The 12,592-nt window shown below is 39.7% G+C and overlaps 1 protein-coding gene across 18 annotated transcripts in view; it reads left to right on the top strand.

Annotated features, from left to right (window-relative positions):
* Positions 1-12,592, top strand: part of CCDC66 (coiled-coil domain containing 66) — a 59,674-nt gene that overhangs the window by 44,074 nt on the left and 3,008 nt on the right. For 7 of the 18 annotated variants that reach the window (XM_064274364.1, XM_064274367.1, XM_064274361.1 and 4 more), the window contains 6 exons: positions 1,182-1,326; positions 6,319-6,459; positions 7,331-7,372; positions 9,626-10,116; positions 10,598-10,632; positions 12,228-12,490. In XM_064274364.1, coding sequence (XP_064130434.1) covers positions 1,182-1,326; positions 6,319-6,459; positions 7,331-7,372; positions 9,626-10,116; positions 10,598-10,632; positions 12,228-12,490 — 1,117 coding nt within the window. Of the gene's footprint in view, positions 1-1,181; positions 1,327-6,318; positions 6,460-7,330; positions 7,373-9,625; positions 10,633-12,227; positions 12,491-12,592 lie in introns of those variants that run through there. The other 11 variants (XM_064274363.1, XM_064274369.1, XR_010318966.1 and 8 more) reach the window with 11 other exon arrangements.

Here is a 12,592-nt window from a genome sequence, read left to right as displayed (position 1 = left end):
TAGAACAGAATTTCAAATTCTCACGAACTCTAAACTTTCTGGAGCTTGGAGGGTGGATGAACTCCTAAAACTATTGCCCTGGGATAATCTTTGAACCTTGAACCAAAAATATCCCCTGAAGTCATCTTAAAACTGAACAGTAATTTAGCTTGGCTTGTAAAAAAGGACTGCCTTGAGCATTATGCTCTTTTAAGAACCATGTATATGGGATCAAATTGACAACAGCAACTCGAGATTGGTTGGGAACCTTAGGAGGCAGTGAGTTTTTATGTTAACGAGGAACAACTCAGAAAAGGAGGATGAGAATGGGTGTACAACTCGAAGAATGTAATCAGTGTTGCTAAATTGCACATGTTGGAAACCATTGAACCGATGTATGTTTTGCTGTGTATATCCTCAACAACAACAAAATAAATGAAATTTAAAGAAAAAAAAAAGTTTTCCACAAGATTAGAAAGCACGTTTGGAAAAAAATATTTCACTCATTTATGTAGCACAAATTTTTTTAGTGTCAGCTGTAGGACAGGCACTGGGGACACAGAGATGAGTAGCACACGGTTACTACTGTCAGGGATCATCTGGTGGTATATAATAAAGATTATTCCACTTGGAATTCTTGCACCCAAAAGTCCCTGACCAAGAGCAGGGCCAGACTTCAGCAGAGTTATTATCAAAAGACTGTCAAACTTTTTATTCCAAAATTTTTGTATCTAAACCTTTTTTCTTGCTAAGTGGAATGCTATATGCACTTATGATTTAAAATAATTTTTAATGTTCTAAAGAAAATAATATTTGTTCAGTCATTCAAGAGCTATAGATTGAGTTTTCATTTTTCCAAGGTGGAGCATTGCCTTAAGTTTCTAACAAGCGTGACATTTCTACTTGAAACAGACTTAGAATGTTCAAAAACAAACTTTTGGTTCCCCCACCTAAAATATTATTGTGCACCAGCCTTCTCCATGTCCATAACATTTAGGAAAAAAAAATTTTTTTACATCTTCTAAAAAGTAAAAAATAAGAATAGATGTTAGAATGGAAGGTCCAAAAGGGCAGGACCCTTGCCTTGGTCGCTTATTAATATACCCCCCAGTGTTTGGAACAGTGCCTGGCATACCCTAGGAGCTAAGAAAACGTGTTTGATATTTGTATTTAATGGCTGTGTACACTTGTGCTATTGACAGGAAATCATGACTTTCAAGACGAGTGAGCTGCTACAGACAATGCAGAGAGCTCAGGAGCTGGCACAGAGACTCAAACAAGAACAGAGAATCCGAGAATTGGCTGAAAAGGGACACGACACTTCCAGGTTGCTTAAAAATCTTGGTGGTAAGTATTTAACTGGAATTTTCTTTATAGAGTGTCTTGAAAACAATATTAAATTCCTGCCTATTTTGAGTACCTTTAGTATACTTAACTAAATTTTTTTAAAAGAAATTTTAGGCCTTGAACTAATGTAACTTCTTTTTTTAAATAATACTGTGTTTTCGGTCAAAGTTTACACAGTAAATTAGGTTTCCATTTAACAATTACTGTACACATTGTTCTGATTACTAATAATAGTATTAATTAATAATATTAATCCATTAATAATCGGAACCTGGAATGTACGAAGTATGAATCTGGGAAAATTGGAAATCGTCAAAAATGAAATGTTACACCTAAAATAAACATCAATATCCTAGGCATCAGTGAGCTGAAATGGACTGGTATTGGCCATTTTGAATCAGAAAATCATATAGTCTACTATGCCGAGAATGGCAACTTGAAAAGCCACGGTGTTGCAGTCATCATCAAAAAGAACATTTCAAGATCTATCCTGTAGTACAATATTGTCAGTGATAGGATAATATCCATACCCCTACAAGGAAGACCAGTTAATACAACTATTACTCAAATTTACTCATTAACCACTGCGCCCAAAGATGAAGAAATTGAAGATTTTTATCAGCTTCTGGAGTCTGAAAGTGATCAAACATGTAATCAGGATGCATTGATAATTACTGGAGATTGGAATGTGAAAGTTGGAAACAAAGAAGAAAGATTGATAGGTGAAAAATATGGCCTTGGTGATAGAAACAATGTCGGTAATCAAATGATAGAATTTTGCAAGACTGACGACATCTTCATTACAAATACCTTCTTTCACCAATAAACAGCGGCCGTATACATGAACCTTGCCAGATGGAATACACAGGAATCAAATCAACTATATTTGTGGAAAGAGACAATGGAAAAGCTAAATATCATCAGTCAGAAAAAAGCCAGGGGCCGACTGTGGAACAGACCATCAGTTGCTCGTATGCAAGTTCAAGTTGAAACTGAAGAAAATCACCTCAAGTCCATGAGAGCCAAAATACAACCTTGAGTATATCCCACCTGAATTTAGAGACCATCTCAAGAATAGATTTGATGCGTTGAACACTAATGACCGAAGACCAGACGAGTTGTGGAATGACATCAAGGACATTGTACATGAAGAAAGCAAAAGGTCATTGAAAAGACAGGAAGGAAAGAAAAGATCAAAATGGATGTCAGAGGAGACTCTGAAACTTATTCTCGAACGTCAAGCAGGTAAAGCAAAAGGAAGAAATGATGAAGTGAAAGAACTAAAGATTTCAAAGGGTGGCTCAAGAAGACAAAGCAGAGTATTTTAATGATGTGTGCAAAGAGCTGGAGGTAGACAATCAAAAGGGAAGAACACGCTTGTTATTTCTCAGGCTGAAAGAACTGAAGAAAAAATTCAAGCCTCGAGTAGCAATGGTGAAGGATTCTATGGGGAAAATATTAAAGGACTCAGGAAGCATCAAAAGAAGTTGGAAGAAATACACAGAGTCATTATACCCAAAAGAAATAGTCAACGTTCAGCCATTTCAGGATATGATCAGGAACCGATGGTACTGAAGGAAGAAGTCCAAGCTGCTCTGAAGGCACTGGCAAAAAACAAGGCTCCAGGAATTGACGGAATATCAAGTGAGATGTTTCAGCAAACAGATGCAGTACTGGAAGTGCTCACTTTTCTATGCCATAAAATTGGGAAGACAGCTACCTGGCCAACTGAGATCCATATTAATACCTATTCCCAAGAAAGGTGACCCAACCGAATGTGGAAATTATAGAACAATATCATTAATAGTCACACACAAGCAAAATTTTGCTGAAGGTCATTCAAAAGCGGCTATAGCGGTGTATCAACAGGGAACTGCCAGAAATTCAGGCCGGTTTCAGAAGAGGACGTGGAACCAGGGATATCATTGCTGATGTCAGATGGATCCTGGCTGAAAGCAGAGAATACCAGAAGGATGTTTACCTGTGTTTTATTGACTGTGCAAAGGCATTCGACTGTGTGGATCATAACAAATTACGGATAACGTTGCGAAGAATGGGAATTCCAGAACACTTAATTGTGCTCACGAGGAACCTTTACATAGATCAAGAGGCAGTTGTTCGGACAGAACAAGGGAATACTGAGTGGTTTAAAGTCAGGAAAGGTGTGTGTCAGGGTTGTATCCTCTCACCATACCTATTCAGTCTGTATGCTGAGCAAATAATATGAGAACGGGGCATCAGGATTGGAGGAAGACTCATTAACAACCTGCGTTATGCAGATGTCACAACCTTCCTTGCTGAAAGTGAAGAGGACTTGAAGCACTTACTAATGAAGATCAGAGACCACAGCCTTCAGTATGGATTATACCTCAACATGAAGGAAACAAAAATCCTCACAACTGGACCAATGAGCAACATCATGATAAACGGAGAAAAGATTGAAGTTGTCAAGGATTTCATTTTACTTGGATTCACAATCAACAGCCATGGAAGCAGCAGTCAAGAAATCAAAAGACGCGTTGCATTGGGCAAATCTGCTGCAAAGGACCTCTTCAAAGTGTTGAAGAGCAAAGATGTCACCCTGAAGACTAAGGTGCGCCTGACCCAAGCCATGGTATTTTCAATCGCATCATATGCGTGTGAAAGCTGGACAATGAATAAGGAAGATGGAAGAAGATTGACGCCTTTGAATTGTGGTGTTGGCGAAGAATACTGAATATACCATGGACTGCCAAAAGAACGACCAAATCTGTCTTAGAAGAAGTACCGCCAGGATGCATCTTAGAGGCAAGGATGGCGAGACCGCGTCTTACATACTTTGGACATGTTGTCGGGGGATCAGTCCCTGGAGAAGGACATCATGCTTGGCAGAGTACAGGGTCAGTGGAAAAGAGGAAGACCCTCAACGAGGTGGATTGACACAGTGGCTGCAACAATGAGTTCAAGCATAGCAGTTTGTGAGGATGGCTCAGGACCGGGCAGTGTTTCGTTCTGTTATGCATAGGGTTGCTATGAGTTGGAACTGACTCGACGGCACCCAACAACAACAACAAACAGGCACCATGTGGGTCGTCTGGTCTCAGGGTAGATGAGGCTGTGGTTTGTGTAGACTGTTAGTCTGTAGATTAGTTTTTTCTCTGAGTCTTTGGTTTCCTTCTTTCTCTTTTGCTATGGAAGAGACTGATAATTGTATCTTAGATGGCCGCTCACAAGCTATTAAGACCCCAGACACTACGCACCAAGCTAGGGAGTGGAACATCAACTTTATGAAGTATATTATGTCAGTTGACCAAGTTGTCTCACAAGACTGTGGTCCTAAGGTTTTAAACTCAGAAAGCCAGTCTTGTGAGTTATGTCTAGGAAGGATCCATAACTGTGCCCCATATGTGCTTTATTATATGAATATACATGTATGCACATACATGTATACGTGTATATGTATATATGCACAGACATGTATATCTATACACATTTATGCATGCATGCATGCATACGTACATAGCCACACAAAGTTTTTGATTGGTGGTGGTGGGGGTGTAGAATTATGTATGCCCTAACATTTACCAAAATTGTCCTTTTTTGTGTGTGTATACTTTTCAGTGACATCATTTACCTTGGTCAACCTCTGTGCACTTCACTCACCTTTAGTGTTAACTTTCCCATCACAAATAACAACAAATGTCTACCATCTAAAGAGTGGTTCCCCTCTCCCCTCTTCACCCGTCCCTAGTAACCACCAATGAACGTTGGTTTCTGCATGTATATCTGTTTTTGTCTTTTTATAAATGTGAGATCATACACTAATCATTTCGAGATTGACTTATTTCACTCAGTGTAATGTCTTCCAGATTAATCCTCGTCATGTTTCAAGGACTCATCATTACTCTTTATGGTTGCAGAGTATCACATTGTATGTATATACCACATTTTGTTTATCCATTCATCCACTGATGGGCACTTAGGTTGTTTGTTTTTTGCTATTGTGAATAGAGCTGCAATGAACATAGGTGTGTATATGTCTTTTTATGTCACTTCTGTTAGTTCTCTAGGGTATACACCTAGGAGTGAGATTACTGGATCAAAAGGTAGTTCTATTTCTAGTATTTTGAGAAAGCACCATACCGTTTTCCATAGTGGTTGTACCATTTTACAGCCCCACCAGCAGTGGATAACGCTTCCAGTCTTGTCACATTCTGGCCAGCATTTGTCTTCTGTTTTTTGGTCATTGCCATTTTAGCAGGGGTGAGGTGGTATCTTGCTGCTGTTTTCATTTGCATCTTTCTGATGGGTAATGTTGGCGAACATGTTTTCATGTGTTTTGTTGGTTGCTTGAATGTCCTCTTTGGTGAAGTGTCTGTTTATGTCTTTTGCCCATTTTTTAATTGGGTGGTTGTCGTTGAAGTTTGAACTAATGTAACTTTATAAACCAAGATGCTTATTTTATTTGGAAAATTTTACTGAAATACAATTAAATAATGTTACACTTTTCAGTATCTTTTTATTTAATTTTTATTACGTGCTGCTAACAGTAATCCTGTGAGGTAGGTAAAATGTATACTTTTGTACCCATTTTTTATGAAGAAAAATATCTTCCTCAATTCAGTAAGGGATAAAATATAAGTAACTTTTTATAGGAGCCCTGGTGGTGCAGTGGTTAAGCACTCAGCTGCTAACTGAAAGGTTGATGGTTCAAACCCACCAGCTGCTCTGCGGGAGACAGATGTGGCGGTCTGCTTCTGTAAAGATTACAGCCTCGGAAAGCCAGTGGGGCCACTCCGCTGTGTTCCGTAGGCTCGCTATGAAAGGGAATTGAGTCGATGGCAACGGGTTAATCTTTTCTCAGAAAATTGAAGCTAGCCCTTCTAAATTTTCATTGTAGTGATCATAGTGATTGGTTTAACTAAGCCTTACTGATTGTTTAGTTGCTGCTATGCATAATTTGTTAATATTCCTGAATTGTTATTTTATCAGAGAATTTATTTCTCTTGCCAGTTGATACAATACAAATGGAATATAATGGATCCACTAACAACATTTCCAATATAAGACAAAGCTCTGAGGAAGTCGATGGTGAGATGAATATGTGTATCAATTACACGACCTCTCCCAAGAAGGATACTGGTGTGCAAACAGGTATTTGTTTAGAACTTATTTTATTTAAAATTTACTTAAAGTCACGATTAAAACAATTAGAATTAACTTCAATTAATTTAAAGTTTAAAAAGTAATTTGGGATTTTTAAGCACGAGTGAATTAGATACTAAAGGGATCTGATGTCATAGCTTTTTTTTTTTTAAACAACTTGGTTCAGATATAATTCACGTACCATAAAGTTCTTCTTTTGAAAGTGTACAGCTCTGTGGTTTGAGTTGTGCAACCATTATCACAATCTATTTTAGAGCTTTTTAATCACCCCATTTCCCTCGGCACCCCCAGACCTGGGCAACCACTCATCTCCTTTCTGTCTCGGTGAACTGGTCTACAGTGAACATTTCATGTAACTGCAGTCATACCAGATTGGGTCCTTTGTGACTGGCTACTTTCACTGAGCGTAATGTTCTAAGGTTTGTCCATGTTACAGCATGTATCCATATCCCATTTTTTATTGCCAAACAATATTCCATTGTATGAATATACCATATTTTGTTTATTCATCAGTGTATGAACAGCAGGTTAGTCCCACTTTTTGGCTGTTACGAATAAAGTTGCTCTGGACATTCATGTCCAAGTTTTTTTATGGATACATATTTTCAGTTTTCTTGACCTGGGAGTAAAATTGCTGCATCATGTGGTAATTCTGTTTAAAGTTTTGAGGAACTGCTGTGAACTCGGTGCCCTGGAGCAGTTGAGCGCATGAAACAGAAGGAGTGAGAAAGTTTATTAAGGAGATGCATACATCACCGGGAACACAGCAGCAACGCAGGCTGCCTCTATGGAGTCCCAAAGAGCAATTTGACATTAGAGCTTATATAGAATCTTACAAGGGTTACAAGTGTCTTTGTAGTCCACAGATGGCCTGGCCAGAGGAATGAATCATTACAAGATGGTGAGAAAAGACTCTTTATTGGACTAAAGATACACATATCAGATACCTGGGCTCTGATTTTCCTTTGGGGGTTGTAAGTCACAGGTGATCCAATGGAACAAAAAGTTATTTGCATCAGTTTAAAACAGAGAACAAAGTCATTAACATTAGGTCAAAACAAAGTCTTTAACATACCTCTGTTAAAGACTTTGTTTTGACCTAATGTTAATGACCCACCCAGAGGTACCCCGGAATGAAACCCTGGTGGTCTACTTCTGAAAGATCGCTTTGAAAACCCTATATAATGCAGTTCTACTCTGCATCACATCGGATCACCGTTATTAAAATTGACTGGATGGCAACTAGTTTAGTTTTTTTGGTCAGTGTGTATAAAATGGTATCTCATTGTGATTTTCAGTGCATTTTTCTCATGACTAATGATGTTGAGCATCTTTTCATGAGCTGATTCTAGTTTTTAAAATTCGTAGTCAGTTAGTATCCCTGTCGAGTATCATTATCCTAGGTCTCCATGCTCATTATGAATGTCTTCAGCCCTCCATTTGGGAAATCTTTTTATCTTTCTGTGTTTAAAACTAGTTACCAGTGGATCCTCCTTCAGTATTCATGGTCCTTGCGTAATTTAAAAAGAAAAACCAGAATAGCTGGCCATAAGTTAACAGGTAGTATTGCCCTCGGGATACTACAGAGCCGCTCCAGAGTTTGGCAGTTCTTTTTTAAAGAAATCCTTACCCTAACACAACAGTGTTTTCTGCCAGTTTTTGACTATATTTTAATACAGTACCAACTGACCACGTCACGTGACAGGAAAGTGGAATGGAACTATGAAGAGAGAAGTGGAGAAAGCAGTTGACCAGTATAACCTGCTTCCTTGACTGAAGCAGTAGTTCTGCTGATGATGCACTCTTGGTATTTTTTGATGGTTTGCGCTTAAGCATAGAAGAATCTGGTTCAGTCCTCCCCTTATGTCCAGATAAATATCTAAGTTATTTAAATCCTACATCAATTAAGAAAAAGTGAGACCAAGGCTTAAGATGATAATATTGTGGGTGGCCCTATTAAATAAGGGAGTTTAATCAGTCAGGGTCCAAAAATAGGATAATTCAAGATGGATTATGTAGAAAGGGACTGTTCCCGAAGGAGTAGGTGTAAGGGCATCATGAGTGTATTGACTCTGGTGCTGGTAGCAACTGAGCTGTTAGCAGAGCCCAGAGGGCAAGGGTTGTGTAGAAGTCAACCTGAGAGAAGCAGTGACCCTTCGTTAAGGAGCAGTCGGCCTGAGGTCGGCTCACAGGGAAAAGAGCCAGTGGAGAAAGCACCCTGACCTCACTCTTCTCTCCTTGTAATCTGCCTCAGAACTCTCTGGACAGAACCAAAACCTAGAGGACTTAGAAACCCATTGATGTGGTCTGGTCTGTCAAGGCAGAGAGTGGGGCAGAGAGGGGTGGAAAGTGGATCTAGACTGGCAACAGGAAAATGCCCAGTAGGGTGGTGATGCAGGTGGAGCAGTCCTACAGCAGCCCAGCCCGAAGAACAGGGCTGGTAGAGCTTATTCCTCTGAGTGCCTCAGGGCAGTTAGGACCTCTGTCTTTCAGTAGCTAATTGTGTATTTGAAATTTTAATCATACGTGAAAGCCTTTGCAATGTTGTTATTCACCTCGTTAAACAGCAGTGATGCTGAGCATATCATTGGACCTTATATTAGTAGTAAGGACATTTCAGGTGTCTTTTTTGAGTGGTGAATTTTCCTGTTTTCACAATGGAAAAAAGTGAAGGTTATGATCAAGAAATGGTCTGCAGGCAAGATCTGGGTCTTAGCTTCAAGTACGTAGATAAGGACTTAAAAATCATGGAACTTAAAATGTCATTAGCAGCAGTCACCTAAGAAGTAACTGCTCTAAGAGGGAGAATTTGAGAAACATGTATCCAGTGCCTCTGAGGTGAAAACAAAGACCTGTCTATGTTTATGTTCTTCATTAATTTCAAGCCAGGAAAATAAGAAAACTTCAAATGTCTCTTTTAAAGGAGTTCCAAAGTGCTTTTTACGAAAAAATGTTGTGAGGTACTAGATAGAAAAATTGTAGATTAGCCTTTTCTCAGAGAGAAACAAACTTTAGATAATCCAAGGTGACACTAGATACGCCATTTTGTATATTCTAGGCGAAAGTCCAAACGATCCTATGCAAACTCTGCTTTAAGAAATGATGTGTATGTTATGTGGTGCTAAGAACAAACATCTGAAACTTCTTTCTTTAGATGACCTAAGTACAGGAGTGTTCAATGCAGAGTCACACTGTGGGTCAGCACTTGAGAGAGAGGTTATAGACTGTTCATCTCCTGAGATTTCTGCAGAATTTTATGGGCAATTTAACACCAAGAAAAACAAGCAAGAATTAAGTCAGGATAAAGGAGTCAGCTTAGAAAAAGAAAACACCTGGCATACTGACTGCTGTAATCAGCTCACAAGAACCGAGAAACAAGTAAGACACATGAAGAAGTGTCTTAAAAGGCCTGACTGGAACATAAATAAGCCACTCAGAAGGTATATTCCAGCATCAGGAAAGTATCCTAAACAGCTTCAAAAGCAGAGAGAAGAAAAAAACGTAAGGCGGCAAATGGAACTGCTTCACTTGGTGGAAAGCAAGCACCCCGGACGCCTATCTCAGAACAGAGGCACTTCCCCAGCAGCTCTTCCCACATCTTATCAGGAAACGGAGTCAAAATTCAGGTGGCACCTAGTCAAAAAGGTGAAGCTCTTCTCTCTCCATGTTTTATTTTCTAGCAAAACAGTTTCCTGTGTGCATGTTTTGACAAGACTCTTCTGTTTCTCAACAAGAGTTCTAGAAATTTGCTTTAGCTTATACCAGGGGTTAGCAGACTACAGCCCATGGGTCAATCCAGTCTGCTACCTGATTTCATAAATAAAGCTTTTTGGGAAAACAGTAAAGGGAAAAATAGTTACTATCTGGTCTTCCACAGAAGTTTACACTTAGCGAATGCTGTTCTCTAGTCATGCTTTTGTTTGTAGTCCCTGTAGACAGTGGACAATTTGTAAGGTAAGGAATTACTGCATTGCTTCTGACTCTAGAAAAACACAAAATCTTTCTATTCCATGGTCCAGTATCTTTTATTCAAATAATATCCTCAGATTATTTCAACAAATAAAAAACTTATAGGGATATGAAAAGCTATATACTCCTTACCTGCATTTATTTATCCGTTTTTTAGGAAGAGCCTCTAAAAAATTCTTTCAGCAAGGAAAGGTATGTTATGGATGAAATGGATTCCATAGTCAGTTCATGTTTTCTGTGTGGGACAAAAGCATCAAACGTCTGCTCAGAGTCTAGGTGAGAGGAGGCATCTGTGTATAGGGTGTGACTTCCAGGTAAGCAGTAGAGTTAAAGGTGAGGGCGGCATTCTGGCTGGAGTTTGAAGAGCTGACTAGACGGGAGCTGGTGGGAAGCCCCAACTGGGTAAGTCTGGGCCTGGGCACCTCAGGCAGGAATGTGACTTATTATCTGCAGGCTCAGCGAAGCGGGTTTGTTTTTCTAGGTATGTAAACAGTGGAATAGGCATTCTGCTTTGATTATGGGGGCACTGAAAAAATGATTAAGGACAATGAGAAATGTAATCAATAGATTTAAAACAGCATATGCAGAATTGTTAGAATTTTTACTCTGCCTTTGTGCTTAACCAGCTAGTTGAGAGTTGTGTCAGAAGGGGGCCGTAACAGAAAACTTAGTTCAGATGGCAAGCATGTTATCTTAGGTGAATTCGTCTAAGAAGCATTAGGCTCAGATGAACTCAGCCAACATCGATCCCCAGGACCTCAGGCCATTGGTTCTCAAAGCCTTCGTAATCGCCGTGAGCAAACACTGAACCCACGGCTCCCAGTGGAAATACAAGCCTAGGTTTCTGCCAGCCTCCCTGCACAACTTTGTCATCAGCTGATCAGTGCCTAACTTGGCCTTACATGTTTGTATTTAGACACCTTAATATATATTCTTGGTTCATTATCATTGAACTCACAGCCAGCACCACTAGAATTCACCCCTGAACCAAAGCTTATCTAACATTTTATCCCTAAGGCACATCACAGCTGCCTTGTGCCTGGGAGCTCTAGACAGGCACGCAGGCACTATGGTTGGGGGCCATTTTAAACAGCAAAGTCGCCACCAAAAAGCAAAAAAAGTAGTGGTACTGTGTAGACCCTGGGAAGTACATGTGTTTAGAGTGTGAGAGCTGAACCAAGGCAGAGTGTCACCTTGTTTGACCTCAGCTGGGTACATGCGCTTTGGGTAACTCAAATTATTCACTGCTCTGTGGAGCCCTGGTGGCACAGTGGTTAAGAGCTCAGCTGCTAACCAGAAGGTTGGCAGTTCAAACCCACCAGCCACTCCTTGGAAGCCCTATGGGGCAGTTCTGCTCTGCCCTATAGGGTCGCTGTGAGTTGGAATCAACTGAATGGCAGTGGGTTTGGTTTCATTTCATTTGGTGCGTGTCTGTAAACCACTGAAGTGCTGCACATTTTGATTTTGTGGTTACAGATGAATTATAGTGAGTAGGCAGATGTGGAATCTGTGAATGAAAGTCAACAGTAACTTTCCCCTGTACTAGGGAACATATATTCTGAGCTATAGTACTAGTAAAAAACGAATTAATTCCATTCTGTCATGCTTTTTATGAGAAGGTTATCATAGAACTGAAGCTCCTTTACCATAATTTAGCGTTCTTGAAAGTGTTACAGGTACACTTAAAATGAACTGAAATGTGATGAAAAGAGTAGATATGCTTAATTGAATACGTGCAATTTTGTATTAAAGTTTCTTGGTCCTTAATTTGGCTTTTTTTTTTTAAGTAGGCCTCAGTCACCACCAATTCCAGTGGTGAAAAACAGAACTCTGCAAACTCAGACTCATCTCTTACACTTACCACTACAGAGCGGTAGTTACGAAACAGAGAATCCAACCTCAGGAGCCAGTCAGACAGAATCATCATTTGTGACTTCTGAACCATCCCATTTCATTCCCTATGTCCGAACCAATGAGATCTATTACCTGGATCCAGATGCACCACTGTCTAGGCCTTCAGCCCAGGACCCCCAGTACCAGAGCTCACGTGGTAAGTAAACCCAAGGCATCTTATTGTAGAAACTGAACCCTCCTAACTCTAAATACAAGATCCCAATTACTGTTTTAACCCTTAGTGCTATTACTGTGGTCT

The sequence above is a fragment of the Loxodonta africana genome, chromosome 22 (assembly GCF_030014295.1).
Source record: "Loxodonta africana isolate mLoxAfr1 chromosome 22, mLoxAfr1.hap2, whole genome shotgun sequence".
Taxonomy (NCBI): Eukaryota; Metazoa; Chordata; class Mammalia; order Proboscidea; family Elephantidae; genus Loxodonta; species Loxodonta africana.
Note: the sequence above shows the minus strand (reverse complement) of the source record. Positions and strands in the feature narration are given on the sequence as shown.